Source organism: Rana temporaria, chromosome 5 (genome assembly GCF_905171775.1).
Source record: "Rana temporaria chromosome 5, aRanTem1.1, whole genome shotgun sequence".
NCBI classification, from domain to species: Eukaryota; Metazoa; Chordata; class Amphibia; order Anura; family Ranidae; genus Rana; species Rana temporaria.
The window spans coordinates 164,721,469-164,741,575 of record NC_053493.1 but is presented as its reverse complement, the minus strand read 5'-3'; the positions used below and the strand labels follow the sequence as shown (position 1 = coordinate 164,741,575).

The 20,107-nt window shown below is 45.2% G+C and overlaps 1 protein-coding gene across 2 annotated transcripts in view; it reads left to right on the top strand.

The window, feature by feature from the left end:
* The window catches only part of UPP1 (uridine phosphorylase 1), a 61,630-nt gene that overhangs the window by 22,713 nt on the left and 18,810 nt on the right, over positions 1-20,107 (top strand). For both annotated transcript variants that reach the window (XM_040353324.1, XM_040353326.1), the window contains exons 3-5: positions 10,677-10,797; positions 12,294-12,452; positions 16,305-16,419. In XM_040353324.1, the coding sequence (XP_040209258.1) occupies positions 10,677-10,797; positions 12,294-12,452; positions 16,305-16,419 (395 nt within the window). The remainder of the gene's footprint in view (positions 1-10,676; positions 10,798-12,293; positions 12,453-16,304; positions 16,420-20,107) is intronic.

The following is a 20,107-nucleotide window of genomic DNA, read 5'->3' as shown; positions in this document are numbered from 1 at the left end:
CGGTGCCTTCTTCTTCAGCGCTGGCTGCCTGCTATGTTTGTGTGTTAGCTCGATTTCAAACAGGCAGCCGGCGCGGTCTTCTGTGACGTCAGGGTCTTCTGGTCTTCTGTTCTTCCGATGTTGCCTCGTCGCCTGTTGTCGCTGTAATGATGGAAGCGCGCCTTGCATCCCATTTATATAGGCATCGCCGTCCCATCATGCTCCGGTAGGTACCCACGTGGTGGGTGCCTACCCACGTGCACCCACCACGTGGGTACCTACCGGAGCATGATGGGACGGTGATGCCTATATAAATGTGATGCAAGGCGCGCTTCCATCATTACAGCGACAACAGGCGACGAGGCAACATCGGAAGAACAGAAGACCAGAAGACCCTGACGCCACAGAAGACCGCGCCGGCTGCCTGTTTGAAATCGAGCTAACACACAAACATAGCAGGCAGCCAGCGCTGAAGAAGAAGGCACCGGAGAGCTGAAGAAGAACCGGGGTTCGCCGAGTCAAGAGCGGAAGAGGGGAGAAGATGGAAGAAGCCCCCCGGAGTCCGGAGAAGCCCCCCCGGAGTCCGGAGAAGCCCCCCCGGAGAGCGGAAGACCCCCGGAGAGTGGAAGAAGACCCCCGGAGAGCGGAAGAAGAAGCCCCCCCTGGTAATTGAGCTAATAACGAAGACAGGGGGGGCGTCCGGAGCAGAATAATAAACTATTTTAAAAAGCCTTGTGTTGTGTGTTTATTAACTTTTACTTTTTGCCTCCAGGTGAATGGATAGGGGTACGATGTACCCCATATCCATTCACTTAGGGTGGGGGGCCGGTATCTGGGGGCCCCCTTATTAAAGGGGACTCCCAGATTCCGATAAGCCTCCGCCCGCAGACCCCGACAACCAATGGCAAGGGTTGTCGGGAAGAGGTCCTGTCCTCATCAACATGGGGACAGGGTGCTCTGGGGTGGGGGGGCCCGCAGTGCGCCCCCCTGCCCCAGAGCACCCAACCCCCCCATGTTGAGGGCACGCGGCCTGGCACGGCTCAGGAGGGGGGGGGACGCTCGCTCGTCCCCACTCCCTTCCTGGCCGGCCGGGTACCGTGCTTTGGATACGGGTCTGGTATGGATTGTAGGGGGACCCCCTACGTCAATTTTTCGGCGTAGGGGGGGTCCCCTTACAACCCATACCAGACCTAAGGGCCTGGTATGCTCCTGGGGGGGAACCCATGCCGGTTTTGTTTTTTACAAATTGACGTGGAGTTCTCCCTCGGGAAAGCATACCAAATGCCGTCGCTGCAATGGGCCTTTACAAGGTGTGACTAGTTTACACTTTGTAAAACGAGCCCTAATTTTACACTTGCAAAATAACACTTACGGCGCAAAAAAGAAGCTAGAAAGCTTTGTGGATCGCCTTAAGTGCTAATTTGCATACTAGCAACGGCATTTCGACTCGAAATGCCCCCAGCGGCGGATGCGGTACTGCATCCTAAAATTAGGCAGTGTAAATCAATTACACATGCCGGATCTTCTGTGTAACTTTGGAAAAAGCCTTTTGAGGATCGTTTCCAAAGTTACACACAGACTGAACAGCACTTAAGTCGGAGTATCTCTTTTGAGGATCTGGCCCCTAATCTCTCAACCACCTATTACACTTTTGAAGGCCCTGGAGCACCAGGACAATGGAAACGCCCACAAAGTGACCCCATTTTGGAAAGCTAACACCCCAACGTATAATCTATGAGGCATAATGAGTCTTTTGAACAGTTCATTTTTTTCCAGATGTTTTTGGAAAATGTGGAAAAAAATAAAAACGCATTTTTTTTTACAGAAAGTTGTCCATTTATAGGATATTTCCAACACATAGCATGTACATAGAAAAAATTACACCCCAAAATATATTCTGCTGCTCCTCCTGAGTATGGCGATACCACATGTGTGAGACTTTTACACAGCGTGGCCACATACAGAGGCCAAACACCGAAGTAGCAACTTCAAGCATTCTAGGAGCATAAATTACACATCTAATCTCTCACCCACCTATTACACTTTTGAAGGCCCTGGAGCACCAGGACAATGGAAACGCCCACAAAGTGACCCCATTTTGGAAAGCTAACACCCCAACGTATAATCTATGAGGCATAATGAGTCTTTTGAACAGTTCATTTTTTTCCAGATGTTTTTGGAAAATGTGGAAAAAAATAAAAACGCATTTTTTTTTACAGAAAGTTGTCCATTTATAGGATATTTCCAACACATAGCATGTACATAGAAAAAATTACACCCCAAAATATATTCTGCTGCTCCTCCTGAGTATGGCGATACCACATGTGTGAGACTTTTACACAGCGTGGCCACATACAGAGGCCCAACACCGAAGTAGCAACTTCAAGCATTCTAGGAGCATAAATTACACATCTAATCTCTCACCCACCTATTACACTTTTGAAGGCCCTGGAGCACCAGGACAATGGAAACGCCCACAAAGTGACCCCATTTTGGAAAGCTAACACCCCAACGTATAATCTATGAGGCATAATGAGTCTTTTGAACAGTTCATTTTTTTCCAGATGTTTTTGGAAAATGTGGAAAAAAATAAAAACGCATTTTTTTTTACAGAAAGTTGTCCATTTATAGGATATTTCCAACACATAGCATGTACATAGAAAAAATTACACCCCAAAATATATTCTGCTGCTCCTCCTGAGTATGGCGATACCACATGTGTGAGACTTTTACACAGCGTGGCCACATACAGAGGCCCAACACCAAAGTAGCAACTTCAAGCATTCTAGGAGCATAAATTACACATCTAATCTCTCAACCACCTATTACACTTTTGAAGGCCCTGGAGCACCAGGACAATGGAAACGCCCACAAAGTGACCCCATTTTGGAAAGCTAACACCCCAACGTATAATCTATGAGGCATAATGAGTCTTTTGAACAGTTCATTTTTTTCCAGATGTTTTTGGAAAATGTGGAAAAAAATAAAAACACATTTTTTTTTACAGAAAGTTGTCCATTTATAGGATATTTCCAACACATAGCATGTACATAGAAAAAATTACACCCCAAAATATATTCTGCTGCTCCTCCTGAGTATGGCGATACCACATGTGTGAGACTTTTACACAGCGTGGCCACATACAGAGGCCCAACACCGAAGTAGCAACTTCAAGCATTCTAGGAGCATAAATTACACATCTAATCTCTCACCCACCTATTACACTTTTGAAGGCCCTGGAGCACCAGGACAATGGAAACGCCCACAAAGTGACCCCATTTTGGAAAGCTAACACCCCAACGTATAATCTATGAGGCATAATGAGTCTTTTGAACAGTTCATTTTTTTCCAGATGTTTTTGGAAAATGTGGAAAAAAATAAAAACGCATTTTTTTTTACAGAAAGTTGTACATTTATAGGATATTTCCAACACATAGCATGTACATAGAAAAAATTACACCCCGAAATATATTCTGCTGCTCCTCCTGAGTATGGCAATACCACATGTGTGAGACTTTTACACAGCGTGGCCACATACAGAGGCCCAACATCCAAGAAGCACCATCAGGTGTTCTAGGGACATAAATTACACATCCAATTTCCTTACAATCTATCACATTTTTGAAGGGCCTTCATATTTCTAACACAGCATGTACATACCAAGAATTGCACCCTAAAATACATTCTGCTGAGTAATGGGTAAAAAAAAAAGAAGATTACCTGTGGTTTTAGTAGTGCAATTGTCCACAGAAGGAGAGCCCCGATCCAGGCAGCAGGCAGGGACGTGGTCACTGGTCAGCGACAGTGAATGGAATTGTCCAGGCAGCAGGCAGCAGGCAGGAATATTGTCCATAGTCAGTACAGTGCCAGCAGTGGCAAAATATTTGTCCTGGTAGGAACATGGTCCAAGTAGCGGGCCATGGGTAGGGGAATGGGGACAGGGGTAGAGGCTTCTCCCACCCAAATCTCTTTGAAGCCTCCGGGCAACCAGACCCTAATCCGGGAATGAGAAAACTAAAAAATTATTTTTTTCATCCAGAAAAACAATTCTGGAGCCCCTCACATATGTGAGACCCCTGTGTTCCCACTAGTATAGCAGGGTAAAAGATCAATCCAAGGGGCAGGCAAAAAACGTGGTCAAACAGTCCAGGGTCAGTTCCAGAGCAGGCAGAGGTAGGTACAGTTTAGGGTTAGGCAAAAGAGTGGTCGTATAACAAGCCAGGGTCAGTTCCAGAGAAGGCAGAGGTATGTTTAGGGTTAGGCAAAAGAGTGGTCGTATAACAGGCCATGGTCGGTTCCGGAGAAGGCAGAAGTATGTTTAGGGTTAGGCAAAAGAGTGGTCGTATAACAGGCCATGGTCGGTTCCGGAGAAGGCAGAGGTATGAGTGCAGTGGCATAAGGGGTGTGGGGGGAAATTACAGGAAATTAGAATTGCGTTTACCATACGTCCCTAATAATGAAGAAACGCATGGTAACGGCGGAAACATGTTCCAATACAGAGGCCTGGTTGGGAAGGACAATCGGGACAGTAATACGTGGTGTCTTTTCGAATTCCTCTTCTGGAGCACACCCGGCACCTCTTCTGATTTCTGTTGCCTGTTTCACGGGAGGGGGTTTGCTCAGGAAAGTGACGCTCGTGCAGTCTGCTCACAGAATCAGAGCGAATATTTTCCGGTGGGTTTTCAGGGTACAAAAGGGCGGTGATGACTTCTTCTTGATAGTCCAGATATGATACGGGGTTCTCGGATGATTTTTTGTAAATGACATAGGAATTGTAGAAGGCCAAACTAAAAAAATAAATGGACACTTTCTTATACCAGTGGCGGGATTTTCTTGTGGGCAGGTAGGGTTCTAACATCTGGTCATTGAAGTCCACTCCCCCCATGAACAAATTATAGTCATAGATGCATTTTGGTTTTTGGATTGGGCCGGTTCTTTTGGGGACTTCCACGTGGGTGTCATTGTGGATTGATGAGAGCATGTGGACGTTCCGTTTGTCCCTCCACCTGACAGCCAATATCTCCTGGTTCCTCAATGCTGCAGACTCCCCTCGTCTGAGCTTTTGATCCACCAGTTTTTGCGGGAAGCCTTTCCTGTTGGGTCTTATTGTGCCACATGCTGGGGTATTCCGAAGGTAAAGACAGCGAAACAGGGGCAAGCTGGTGTAGAAATTATCCACATAAAGGTGGTATCCCTTTCCAAAGAGTGGATACATCAGATCCCAGACCACTTTTCCGCTGACTCCCATATACTCTGGACATTCAGGGGGATGCAGTTGGGAGTCCTTCCCTTCATACACCATGAATGAGTAGAGGTACCCTGTGGCTCTGTCGCAAAGTTTGTACATTTTGACCCCATATCGGGCCCTTTTGCTGGGGATGAACTGCTTGATGCCCAGCCTGCCTGAGAATTTGACAAGGGACTCGTCCACAGATATGTTCTGGTCAGGGGTATATAATTGGGGAAATTGTTGAGCGAAAAAATTTAGAAGTGGCCGAATTTTATATAGCTTGTCAAAAGCAGGGTCATTTCGGGGAGGGCACTGGGCGTTGTCGTTAAAGTGGAGGAACCGCATAATTATTAAATATCAGGATCTTGGCATAAGGGAGGAGAAGATTGGCATGTGGTGAATGGATTTGGTGGACCAGTAGGAGTACAATTGTTTTTTTTTTTAAAGTGCCATAGTAAAGGTTAGGCCTAAGAAAATTTTAAATTCGTCCACGGTTAGTTCTCTCCACTCAAAGGGGCGGGCATATCTGGAACCAGGGTTACTTCTTACGTACTGTTGTGCGTAGAGATTGCACTGGGCCACAATGAAGGATAGCAAATCTTCGGTGAAGAGTAAATTAAAAAAATTAATCATGGAAAATTTTTCTGTGTTCACCTGGACACCTGGCTGGGCAGTGAAGGGGGGGATATTTGCTGCTCCGGAATTAGGGGGAAGCCACAGGGGGTTTTGAAGGCCATAGGGAAGGCTGGCATGGCCCCTATCCCTTTGGGGCTGAGATGACACCCTACTGGTGCCTGGGCTTTGTTGCAGTGGCACATCGCTTGAGGTGGACGGCACAGCTCTTGAGGTGGACGGCACAGCTCTTGAGGTGGGCGGCACAGCTCTTGAGGTGGACGGCACATCGCTTGGGGTGGACGGCACAGCGCTTGGGGTGGACGGCACAGCGCTTGGGGTGGACGGCACAGCGCTTGGGGTGGACGGCACAGCGCTTGGGGTGGATGGCACATCGCTTGAGGTGGTAGGCACAGCGCTTGAGGTGGACGGCCCTGCGCGTCTGGGAGTAGGCCGCTTCTCCACGCCAGCACCCCTTTTTTTCCTGGGCACATGTTCTTCTTCAGATTCTGAATCGGACCCACTGTCTATAAACGGGTTCATAGGCCGAATCAGAATCGGACAGAGACTCCTCGCTGCTCTCATCGCTCATGGCAAGTAGAAGATGTACGGCCTGCTCACCGGTAAATAATTTTTTTGCCATACTGGTGGCTGGTGAGGCTGTACTGCAGAGCACTGTGGTGGCACTGGTGGACACAGGTGGGCACAGGCGGCACTTATGTGCACTGTAGTGGCACGGGTGTGGCTCTGGTGGGCACAGGCGGCACTGGTGGGCACAGGCGGCACTGGTGGGCACAGGTGGCTCTGGTGGGCACAGGTGGCTCTGGTGGGGCTCTGGTGTGCACCGATTAGCAGCACTGGTGGGCACAGGCAGCACTGGTGGGCACAGGCGGCACAGGTGGCACTGGTGGGCACAGGTGGCCGTGGTGGCACAGGCGGCACTGGTGGCACAGGCGGGCGCAGGCGGCACTGGTGGGCGCAGGCAGCACTGGTGGGCGCAGGCGGCACTGGTGGGCACAGGCGGCACTGGTACGGCACTGTTGTGGCAATATTATAGGACTGGTGCGGCTCTGGTGACTGGTGCGGCTCTGGTGACACTGGTGCGGCTCTGGTGACACTGATGCGGCACAGGTGGCACAGATGTGGCACTACTGGGCACAGATGTGGCACTACTGGGCACAGATGTGGCACTGTTGGGCACAGATGTGGCACTTTAGGCACAGATGTGGCACTTTAGGGCACAGATGTGGCACTTTAGGGCACAGATTGGGCACTGATGTGGCACTATGGGCACTGATGTGACACTATGGGCACTATTTCACTCACAGTTTATCTCCTCTTCTCTCCCGCTGATACCGTGTGAGGAGAGGAGAGGAGGTAAACTTTCCCTGACCTCCTTTGTTTACATTGTGATCGCGCCGTCATTGGACGGCGCGATCACATGGTAAATGACCGTTGTTGCTGGTCATTTACCTCGATCTGTGTAGCGCCGGGTCTCATAGACCCGGCGCGCACAGAATTTTCTGTGTGCGCGCCCGAGGCGGCGCGCATTGCTGCTTCTGCGGGGCGCCGTTTCAGAACGGCGCCCCAGTTAAGCCCCAGTTAAGCAACCACCTTGCCGCCGTTTCCAGACGGCGGCTGGTGGTTAAGTGGTTAAGTCTTTCTGTCACAGTGTAACTGCCTGGCTGTATTGGAGGTATGGCCAGACAGATGCACAGACAGTCTGCAGGACCATGGCATTACACCCACAATTTGCTGATCGCGGGTGCAATGCTTTACAGGTCCGTTACAAAAATAAAATAATAAATGCATTTATTATTTTATTTGTAAAAGTAAACTTATCCTTTAGAGCCAGTTCACACAGGGGCGACCTGGGATCCAACTTGAAGTCTCCCCAAGTCGTCCCAAGTCGCGCGGTTGATAAAATCAATGGAAGTGAATGGAGCCGTCTTAATGTACACTACTGAAGTCGCTCCGACTTCAGAAAAGGTTCCTGTACTACTTCAATCCCACTTCTAGGCAACTTGTACCCATTGGGCCAGATTCAGGTAGCTCGGCGTATCGTTGAGCGGGCGTAGCGCATCTCTGACGTAACTCTGAGAGGCAAGAGCAGTATTCACAAAGCACTTGCTCCCTAAGTTACGGCGGCGTAGCGTAAATGGGCCGGCGTAAGCCCGCCTAATTTAAATTTGGAAGGTAGTGGGCGTGTTGTATTAAAATTAACCGTGACCCCATGTAAATGAATGGCCGAACGAACGGCGCATGCGCGCGCATGCTCAGAATCACGTCGCATTTACTCCCTAAGAAACGACGGCTCAATGCATACGACGTGAACGCAACCAACACCCAGCCCCATTCACGTACGACTTACGTAAACAATGTAAAATACGACGCTGTTCCCACGCCCATACCTTAACATGACTTACCCCATGCTTTATGAGGGATAACTATACGCCGAACGTACGCATTACGTAAATGGCGTAGCTTACTGCGACGGGCGTGAATCGGCGTATCTAGGTCATTTACATATTCGACGCGTAAATCAATGGAAGCGCCCCTAGCGGCCAGCGTAAATATGCACCCAAGATACGACGGCGTAGGAGACTTACATCGGTCGGATGGAGCCAGAATTCAGGCATATCTGGTTTCAAGAATACGGCGCATAGATACGACAGGGCATCCTAGAACTTACGCGGCGTATCAACAGATACTTCGGCGTAAGTTCTCTATGAATCTGGCCCATTGATTTCAATGGAAGTTGCCTCAGAAGTCTGATCACTGTCTTAACTGAAGCAACTTTCCAGGAAGATAACATACATTTCTCAGGCAAACCCCTCCCACAGAGCTGATTGTTGTTTGATTGGCCACCTGAAAGCCTCCTATCCTGGAGGCGACTTGAAGTTGCCTTGTAAGTTGCCTGATGATTCATACTCAAGTCGTATCCAAGTTAACTCCCAAAGTCGTGCTGGAAGTCGTGTTGCCCCTGTGTGAACTGACGCAATTTAACTTCTCTATTTATCCTGTTTACCATTATCATTGAAAGTAATAGAAAATAACCCTCCCTTGCTCTATCCAATATGAAAAAAAAAAGTTACAGTTTTGCCTATAGTTCTCTTTTAAGGGAAGGCCCTGCCTATCTGATAGCTTATAGACTGTTGCGTCAAATAAGGCTGAAAGTGAAGGCTTTTTTCTTAGTTACTTGATTGTACAACAAGCTACAAAATATATACTGTATGTAACAAACTAGACTGGTAGACATAAACGTGTTAACAATTGCAATGCTTGCCATTGTTTTACACTGCCTCTTGATTTTTCTAATCTTTCTGTAGAATAAAAATATGTATGTTGAGGCCTCATTTCCCGTAATAATCTTAAAAAACCTTAGCCTGTAACATCCAAGTTTGGTAATGTGGGAAAGAGCAGGATGCAGATTTCCTGTGCTCAAAATTTCCAGTACTCCAGACACTGTGCACATTAATGTCAGAGGTCTGCTATATATAGCTAGCCAATTTTTTTTTTTTTTTTAAACTCGTCATTACTTATTTTAAAATAAAGGCTACTGGGGATACTTAGCCTTACTCACAGTTGTATTTATTGTTTGATCACTGAATAAAAGCAACACAACAAATGTTTAGCCTACTTGTATCTACATCTTCATTTTAACAAGTTACAGATTGCACCTTTAAGAAATGTAGGGGGAAAAATTCTCCAGAAAGCTAAGACAGCATTACATGAGAACGTTTGCCTATAACTAAAACAACAAATATACAGCATGCTGCAGCGATAACTATACATACACCTGCACCTAAGGCAGCTTCCTGTGATGGTGTGGCAACAATGCTGCACTGCTCCTGAATTCAGAGTACAGTTGCCACTCTCATGTAGATTTACATGTGTGCGTGTTGGGAACGTGTGTATAATCACACACAATGCCGACCTGCAGGCAAAACACTTTTTTAGCAAATGTGCGGGGGAGGGGGCAGGTTATTCTTACTGGCACCTCCACAAATTGGCAATAATCCCACGTTTTCACATTCACAGTACCCCATGGTGCCGCAGTATGATACGGTTCCATTCAACGCATTTTTTTAAAAAGGGTCTCAGGGATTTATTTACCTGCATTTCTAATAGGTACAGCAGCCTGTTCAAATTAATGGGCTGCTGTACCAGTGACATGCGCATACAAGCACGCATGCACAAGTGTGAACCTAGACTTGAACTGTCATACAGCAGCCTGCAGTTGTACTTTAAAGAGGAACTCCACACAAAAGGGGAAGTTCTGCTTTATGTCCTTTCCCCCCTCCTCTACCACCTTTGGCGATCCGAGCAGAAGTTCACCCCCCCCCTTTGCCCCCAGCCTTCTGGGACACGTCACAGGTTTCACAAGGCTGCAGGAACATTCACAAACCATTCAGCGTGGCTCACACATGCGTAGTGGGAAACCATCTGTGAAGACAGAAGGCGCTAGGGGACCCAAAGACCAGGGAAGAGCCAGCTGTGTTTATGTGTGGGTGGGGGGGGGGGTTGGGAATTCTGTTTCAGATGATTGGCACAGTAGAGTGTTAGCTTTAATTCAGACTAGAATTCAAACATTCTTAATCTCTTCTAATCGGCAAGGGACGTGTGGTATCTCTGCAGAGAGATCACAGCTTCCACACAGAAAGCAAGGGTCTTCATGTGCAGCATGTTGGCAGGGGGCAGGTTTCTGTTCTCAGGCTGTGGCTGCAAACTAAAAAAACAATTTGTAATATTTTGTATTCCTTTTGTTGTGATGTAAAATATTTAGCTGTGTATCACCTTAACCAAATGCACCACAGCTCAATGATCTGTATTATCTTCCATTTTGTATTGCTAGAGAAAGAAGGACGCTTCATCTCTGCAACCCTCACCTAGAACAGATGAAAGAAGATATACTCTATCATTTTGATCTTGGAACAAAAACTCATGATTTCCCAGCCCTGTTTGGGGATGTTAAGGTAAGAAAATGAAAAGTCTGAAGATCCCCATTTAGATACCAGTCACAGCAATGATAATAAAGTTTAAAATGAATGAAAGACAATATTGGTTATACTGTATGTCCTGTGAAGCATTCTTCCCTTTTTTAAAACCACATTTAAAGAATACGGTACCCCAACATTTCATTTATTCTGATATGTTCCTGCTATACTATGTACTTGTATGAACAAGTATCCTGTTCTTTCTGTATTGCTTCCTTTGTGTGAAATCCCTACCAGTCCCTTTGCTTTCCTGTTTAAAAACTGACCACACTAGGCATGAGTGCACAGTGTGGTCAGTGTTTTGACTGTGCTGGGAACTCAACCTGCTCTCCTCCAATAAACAGACTTCTGCTTACACCCCCCGCACAGCCATTCACTGGGAAAATCGGTGCTAATTTTTTTTCCGATAATGTAACTGCAAGTCTAGGGGCTCATTCACAGAGGGGGGGAGGGCAGTAAAAACAGGTGGCTGAACTGCAGTTTTACCACTTCCCTGGCTGCCTATCTAAATTCTAAAATTACAGACAGGTGATCAAAGGCGTGCGCACAGGGTGTGCCAGGTGTGCACAGCCTAATCACCCTGTGCTGCGCATATTTCCCCTGCTGCTTGGCTGAGAAAAGGACTGGGGAATCTCTATCCTCAGTCTCAAAAGTGAGGCATCTTGATATTTTACCAAAGCTCCCAAAAGTAAAAAAAAAAAATAATAATACATTATTGTAAATAAATATTGTAACAATTAAATAAAATTAATTCCAAAAAAGTAATAATTAAAAAATAATAAAAAGAAACTACTAACACCAACCTCCACACTACTGACCCCAACCTCTGCCCTACTGCTATATATATATATATATATATATATATATATATATATATATATATATATATATATATATATATAATGGGGTGCAAGCCCTAATGCAATAGGCTGTGCACAGCTATGCAGGTGGGGCTGTACACTATTTTATCTTGACTTGCAGAGTTTGGCATGTGGCACCATCTGTCAAACTCTGCTATTGAGATCAGTGGGAGCGTGCTGTAACGGTCAGCCAAAGGCTTGGCTCAAAGTTGCAGTGTTTTATTTATTTTTTTCAAACAAATTAATCGAAAATATCCACACATTTGTTAAAGGGAACTTGTACTACAGACTGTGATTGCTGGCCTCTCTTTTAAAAACACCTATAGCTTGTCTGTCTTGCTTATTCTATGACGTAGAACATGTATACAGGTCAGGACTTTCTTTACTTGCTGAATGCTTGTTCCAGGAGAGTTGCTCAGACAGTACTGGGTCTAAAGATAGCCATGTAACAAACATTTTCAGCAATGACCACCTACATATCTCTCCCAGTGTAGATGTTATGCTAATGCAAAGCTTTTACCTCTAATATTTTCACAAGAGATAAAGTAAAGGTATATGGCTAAAACATTTAATTCTACCAATGTGTAATAACAATGCTATATATCTTGTTTTTAGTTTGTATGTGTTGGAGGAAGTCCATCGAGGATGAAAGCTTTTGCTCAGTACATTACTGGGGAATTAAATTTGGGAGACCCTAAAGCAGACATTCCTAACATCTGTGCAGGAACAGACCGCTATGCCATGTATAAAGTAGGACCAGTGCTGTCCATCAGTGTAAGTTAATCATTATACCTAAATACATTGATGTATATACTAATATGCATTGTTAGCCAAATAGAATCTGTCCTGGTTTCTTGATTGGTGGTTATGAGCTCCTTGGGCCAGATTCACAAAAGAGATACGACGGCGTATCTCCTGATACGCCGTCGTATCTCTGTTTCTATCTATGCGACTGATTCATAGAATCAGTTCCGCATAGATAGCCATAAGATCCGACAGGTGTAATTGTTTTACACTGTCGGATCTTAGGATGCAGTACCGCGGCCGCCGCTGGAGGGAGTTCGCGTCGTAAACCAGCGTCGGGTATGCAAATTAGGAGTTACGGTGATCCACAACGGATTTCGCGTTCGCTACGTCGCCGCTAGTCTAGTTTCCCGTCGCAAAGTTAGTCGTCGTTTTTGGTGCCTTAACTTTACACAGCAATCGTATTGCTGTATAAAGTATGGCCGTCCTTCCCGCGTCGAAATTTAAAAATGAACGTCGTTTGCGTAAGCCGTCCGGGAATACGGAATTACGCTACGCATGTCGCCGTTCGAAAAAATGACGTCACTGCGCGCAAAGCACGACGGGAATTGCGAAACAGAGCATGCGCAGTAGGTCCGGTGCGGAAGCACGCCTAATTTAAATGGCACACGCCCATTTGAATTGGCCCGCCTTGCGCCGGACGTATTTACGATACACCGCCGCAAGTTTCCAGGTAAGTGCTTTGTGGATCGGGCACTAAAACTGGAAACTTGCGGCGGTGTAACGTAAACAGGTTACGTTACACGGCCGCAAAAGTATGTGAATCTGGCCCCTTGTTCTTACTTGTGAGTAGAAATGCATGCCACAAAATTTATTTAGAAATGAAGGTTACTAGGCCAGGTGTACATTTTTATGAAACAAGACAACAATCTGGAAATTAACTATTATTAATTTATAGGATTTATATAGTGCCAACAGTTTGCACTGGGCTTTAAGGCTGGGCTCACACTGGAACCGGTTGCGGATCGCACAGGAACGCTATGCATCCCCATTCTCCGGTTCAGGGGCGAATCAGGGCCGAATCTGTGCCTGAATTCAGCCCTGTGCAGTGCGTTCCGCAGCCACCCTTGAGATATGTGAACTGGCTCTATAGAGAAACCAGTATCCAATTTGCATAGGTGTGAACCCAGCCTTAAGAATAAAGGGAGACAAGTGCAGTAGCAATACAGAAGTAGCAATTAGTAGGTCCCTGCTCTTACAATCTAAATTGAGAGGAAACTAATACAAAAGGTAATAATAACAATTCTAATGCCGCGTACACACGGTCAATTTTTTTCATCGGATATTCCGAACGTGTGTATGCCCCATCAGACTTTTGCCGTCTGAAATTCCGATGGACTTAGAAAGAGAACATGTTTTATTTTTTTTTGAATTTTTTGGAAATTCCATCGTCTGTATGGAACTCCGACGGAGAAAAAAACATGCATGCTAGGAAACAATTTGACGCATCCTCGGAAGCATTGAACTTCATTTTTCTAGGCTCGTCGTAGTGTTGTATGTCACCAAATTTTTGACGGTCAGAATTTGGTGTGTCCGTGTGTATGCAAGACAGCTTAAAGGAGTTGTAAATGAAAAAAACATCTGGTGTTGCCGGCCCCCCCGAGCCCCCGTTTTACTTACCTGACCCGTCGAAAGTCCCGCGCGGTCCCGAGATCCTCTTGGCCGCTCAGCCTGGCTGCTGATTGGCTAGAGCGGATGGATTGAGAGCAGCGCAGCCATTGGCTGGCGCTGCTGTCAATCACATCCAGTGACGCAGCGCGCCGAGGGGCGGGGCCGAGTGATACAGCGAGCGGCTATGGTCGCTCGCTGTATCACGGGAGCGCGCCCGCAATTACTGACCACCATGCGAGCTCTCGCATTACTGTGGTGAGTAATTGCGGGGATGACCAGAGACAGCCGCCAAGGGACCCCAGAAGATGTGGATCGGGGCCACGCTGTTCAAAACGAACTGCACAATGGAGGTAAGTATAACATGTTTGTTATTTTAAAGGAAATGCTTTACAAATCCTTTAAGTGAAATTCAGTCTGAAAAACCCGTCTGAGTTTATTCCAACGGAAAAAACGATCTTGTGTACGAGGCATTAGGTAGAGGTGAAATACCAAAAATGTAGAAAACTGGACTAGTTACCTTTTTTTCTGTGGGCTTTCTGCCATTGACCTTTTCCTAATTACTTATAAATCATGTAGATCGTGTGACAGGTAAAATATCTCCCACATTAGGTGTTTACATGTTTCCTTAAAATATAACTAAAAGCAAAACTTTTTTTTCTTAATTTTGTAAGGTATTGTTATAACCCCTGTCAGTTTTTTTTAACCACCTGTATCCAATAAGGAAATTTACCTTCACTTCCTGTCCCATAGCCAAAACAGGAAGTGAGGAAAAAATCCCTCCAAAATGAGGGAATCCTGGGGTGTCACCAGGACTAATGTCCCCAGTGAAAAATTTCCCCTCTATTACTTTTCTGATGACAGATTTTCTTGTATTCTCGCTTTCGTAAGCAGGACAAATAGAGAGAGTGAATCTCCATAACATAAACTAAAAAAAAAAAGTTTTGTTTTTACTTACACTTTAATCATTCCTCTTGCTGAGGGTACTAATTGTATTAAAGAAGATTGTAGTCCAATGTCACCTTCCTGTCATTATGGTGCTGAGAAGGAATGACTTCAAGTGGAATTCCAGTAAAAAATTTAAAAAATTTAGCCCATAATTAGTATGTTATATATGTTTAACTTTGATATTATGTATTTTCAGGCTAGCTGATTGTCTAGCTCAGATCAGACTATCAGCTGCCTTCTGCTCTTTACCGACAATGGTTTCCTTCTTCAGCTGTATTTGCTAGCTGTCATGCACTTCCTTGTTGGCCTTTCTCAGATAACTACAGCCTAGCTTTCATTAAACCTGCTCCTGTCCTCCAAAGTCCTGTCCCAGCACATCACCCATCTGCCTTTTTCACAGTGTGAAGAAGCTCCTCCTGTTGCTATGGAAATTATATCATCAAACAGCAGGTGTGCGGCCTAATTTCCTGAAATGACAAGTTATCCAGCACTGTCAATTCCAGAAGTGACAGGCCGCCAGGTAGCTACACAGGGGTCAAGTCCTGAGGAAAAAAGTGTGGGAACTCCCACCCAACATCCACTCCCCCACCGAAAAAAAAAAGATACGCTCATATGCATAATTACTAAACCGCATGTTTTTTTTGTTTTTTTTTAAGTAATCCTTTATGTTACTGGCCGCAAGTTCTTTCTAAATCCCGCGATAACTCGTGGCAGACCTCCGCAATGTCTCCTGGGAACAATGACAAAAGCTCCCAGGAGACATTGCGACATCGAGGAAGTGACGGAATACCCGCACACTCCCCGATGAATCCATATACAGGAAGCGGCCAGTAACATAAAGGATTACTAAGGTTCGCCTGCCCCTGACAGTGACTTGAGCTGGGCATCGCCGCTTAGTGAAGGATTGGCTCGGGCGGCTCGGCTGCTCTCGGCTGCTTTAGTCCTGCAATGGGAACTGAGTTCCTGCTTTTAAAAAAGTGCAGGAACTCCGTTCCCACGCGTTCCCGCAGGACTTGAGCCCTGTAGCTACATCACTTCTGGAAATAATGTAGCCACCAGGCAGGGGACATGCCCAGGGGCCGTGAACAGCGGGGAGGGCTGACTACAGAATGATCATGTGACAGGCAGCCGTTTAGAGTTAAAAAGGGTACACAACAACTAATTAAAAAAATTTGAACAATGTAGATCAGGATGGAGATGTCTATCCTTCTACTTTAAAGGTTTGGCCAATTTTAGTTCTACAATTTCTTTTTTTTTTCTTTGCAGCATGGTATGGGAATTCCATCTATCTCAATAATGCTTCATGAACTGATCAAACTTTTGTATCATTCCAAATGTTCCGATGTCACGGTCATTCGTATTGGTACATCTGGAGGCATAGGTAAAGTATCTAGACTATTTTATATGTTTACAGTGGCCACTTAGAGCATAGGTGTCAAACACAAGGCCCGCGGGCCGAATCCGGCCCTCCCAGCCATTTCATGTGGCCCTCCCTGGTCCTACTCCCGACCCTTACTTAATGCTTTCAAGCAATGCATCCAGCTTCTTCCCAGCAGCAGCATAATGAAAGGGGGGTGCACTGTGATGTAAGAGGGAGTGTTGGACTCAACTTCTGATGGTGGGGTGGCTCTTGACATCAAATGTAAGGGGAGAGGATGCGCTGGACATCTAATCTTACAGATACAACCGGCCCTTTTGCGGGTAATCATAATGCTGATGCGGCCCACGATGAAATTGAGTTTGACACCCCTGACTTAGAGTGTTACTTAACCCAGAACCTGCATTCACTATATCTGGTCTACCACAGTACACATAACATGTATTTTAGTATATATAAACTGCTAAATACCTTTTCTCATGGGCAGTATATAGCAGCCTTGTGACTTCTATCAGTTCCTAGTAAAGCTTGTAGGAGGAGTTTTCACTCTACCCTTATCATCTGTATGGACAGTGCTGATTGGCCCTGTGCTGATCACATGCAGTCTCCCAAGAAAAAATAAAAACTCTAGCAATACAAACCAAACTGAGCATGTGCACCCTGACTCATAATGCTCTGTTATCACGAGATGGGTTGGGGTCAGTTAAAGAAGAGGAGGATCAGAGAAACAGGATCACACAGCCTTTATACACAATGCAGAGGATTAACCCCTTAGGATCCACAGTAAGTATAACAAGCATGCTTTACTGCATTTACAGACTGATTTTACTGTTGTGGGTTTAGGAACACTTTAAGCTGAATACTAGAGCAAATATTAGCCCAAATCTGTATCTGCAGTCTAGATCTTGTTTTGTTACCGTATTTTCAATTTCTTGGACTCCCTAGATGCATTGGTTAACTCAAAACTAACACATATTGATATGTTTAAAATGGCTATTGTTTTACAAAAGGATGTGTTTTGTGTTAGGTTAAGACTTTAAAATACATTAAAAGCACCTTCATTTCTGTAGGGAAAATTGTGTTGCACATGTAATAATATTGAAGGAGAAAAAGAAGTAGGTGTGGCGCCGTTCAATGGATTATAATTGATTCTCAATGTGGTGGTGATGTAATGTAAGTGTGAATGTAACACCAGTAAATAATGTGCAAAATTATAACAAATAAATTATAAGTAAATATAAACATGTGCATGTAAATAAGCAATAAATAAATGAATACAAGTTTAAAAAGTTAAACTCCTATAGAGCATTTAAATAAGTCCAGAAAAAATACTAATTAGATATTCAAAAAAGTACTAATTAGATATTCAAAAAGTCCAAAAAAGTACTGGTGAAAAGTGATCTCTAATGTAAATGATCTCTGGATGGAATAAATTCAATCAATAGAGTATTCAAAATAGTTCAAGAAAGTGCTTGTGCTGGTGAAAAGTAATCACTGTTTGTTTGCCCTCTTCACAAAGTGATCACAGCAAGTGTGGCTTATCCGTGCTCCTAAGGCCCCTTTTAAACTGGGGCGGGAGCCGCGGTGGCGGTATAGCGCCGCTAAAAATAGCGGCGCTATACCGTCGGATTTGCCGCGGGATTCGGCCGCTAGCGGGGCGGTATTAACCCCCGCTAGCGGCCGATAAAGGGTTAAAACCGCCCGCAATGTGCCTCTGCAGGGGCGCATTGCGGGCGGTATTGCCGCGGTTCCCATTGTTTTAAATGGGAAGGAGCGGTGAAGGAGCGTTATACACGCCGCTCCTCTCACCGCTCCAAAGATGCTGCTGACAGGAGATTTTTTTTGTCTCCCGCCAGCGCATCGCCTCAGTGTGAAAGCCCTCGGGCTTTCACATTGAGTATGCAGTGCAAGAGTTTTTCAGGCGGTATAGCGGCGATATTTTTAGCGCTGTACCGCCTGAAAAACTCCTCAGTGTGAAAGGGGTCTAATGTGCCTCCCTGCTTGGGGTATGTAGCATTTACAGTATATGCCACTGTGTAGCAGTGGCAGTCTGGATATCTTGGTGGTACTCCAATTGATTACCATGTAAAGGAGAAATGGACCCAATAGTGTAATACTGATAGACTACTTATTAGATAAAAACATGTGGAACCGTACTCAGATTTTGAAAAAGCATTTATTGCTGACACTAACGCCGCTGTCCGGAACTGATGCGAGGATGCACGTTGACTCTACCCTACGCATTTTGTCACTCCGACGTCATCTAGAAATGCATAGGGTGGTGTCAACATGCGTCCTCGCATCACTTCTGGACAGCGGCGCTAGTGTCAGCAATACATGCTTTTTATGCTTTTGCAAAATGTCAGTACGTTTCCACATGTTTTTATTTAATAAATAGTCTATCAGTATTACACTATTGGGGTCCATCAACACCACATTGAGAGTCAATTATAATCCATTGAACAGCGCCACACCTACTAATCTGTAGAGGCAGCAGTTCTCTTGATTTACCATATTATATTATATATTTTTTCCCCTGCTGGTATTTTTCTCCTTAGCGCAGAATCATACACACCTTTTACATGTAATATTGGTGACCATTTAACCTCTAATTCAGTGGTCTCCAAACTGTGACCCAGGGGCCGGAAGTAGCCCTATGCTTGCCTCTATCTGGCCCTTGGGGCACTATTCTTCCCATTAAAACCAATGATGGGGCACTGATTTTGGAGCATTTTCTACTCTTGCTGGCCAAGGTCGCCCACCCCCCCCCCCACCCCAAATCCTGAAGGACAGTAAACAGACCCCTTGCTTAGATTGGAGACCCCTGCAATAAAAAATTAAGCACATCAAAAAAGTCATGTAATATGCTTATTCTTGTCTTTAACTGTACTCGTGAAAATCCCTAATAATATACATATACAGTGGGGAAAATAATAATTTGATCCCCTGCAGATTCTGTACGTTTGCCAACTTACAAAGAAATGAAGAGACTATAATTAATTATCATAAGTGTATTTTAAATTATAGCGATAGAATATCAACAGAAAAGTATTCGATCCCCTACCAACCAACATTAATTCTGGTTCCCACAGACTGGCTACAGTATGTGCTCATGTGGTTCACAGATTAGTCCTGTCAATTTAAGAATGTGCTCCTAACGACAACTCGTTAAGTGTAGAAAGGCAGCTGTCCACAGAATCTCTTTCTTCCATTCAAACCTCACTATCATGGGCAAGACCAGAGAGCTGTCAAATGACACCAGGGGCAAGATTGTAGACCTGAACAATGCTGGAATTGCTACAAGACCAGCAGCAAGAAGCTTGGGGAGAAGGAGACAATGGTTGGAGCGATAATTTTTGCAAATGGAAGAAATACAAAATAACCATCGCCCTAGGTCTGGAGCTCAATGCAAGATTTTGCCTCATGGGGTGAGGATGATCATAAGAAAAGTTTGAGATTAGCCCAGAACTACACGGGAGGACCTTGTAAATGATCTCAAGGCAGTTGGAACCATAATCACCAAACAAACAATTGGTAACACAATACGCCACCATGGATTGAAATCCTGCATCACCCTCAAGGCCCCCCTCCTCAAGAAGGCACATGCCTGTCTGAAATTTGCCAATGAACATCTAAATGATTCAGAGAATAATTGTAAGAAAGTGCTGTGGTCAGATGTATTGTAAAATCT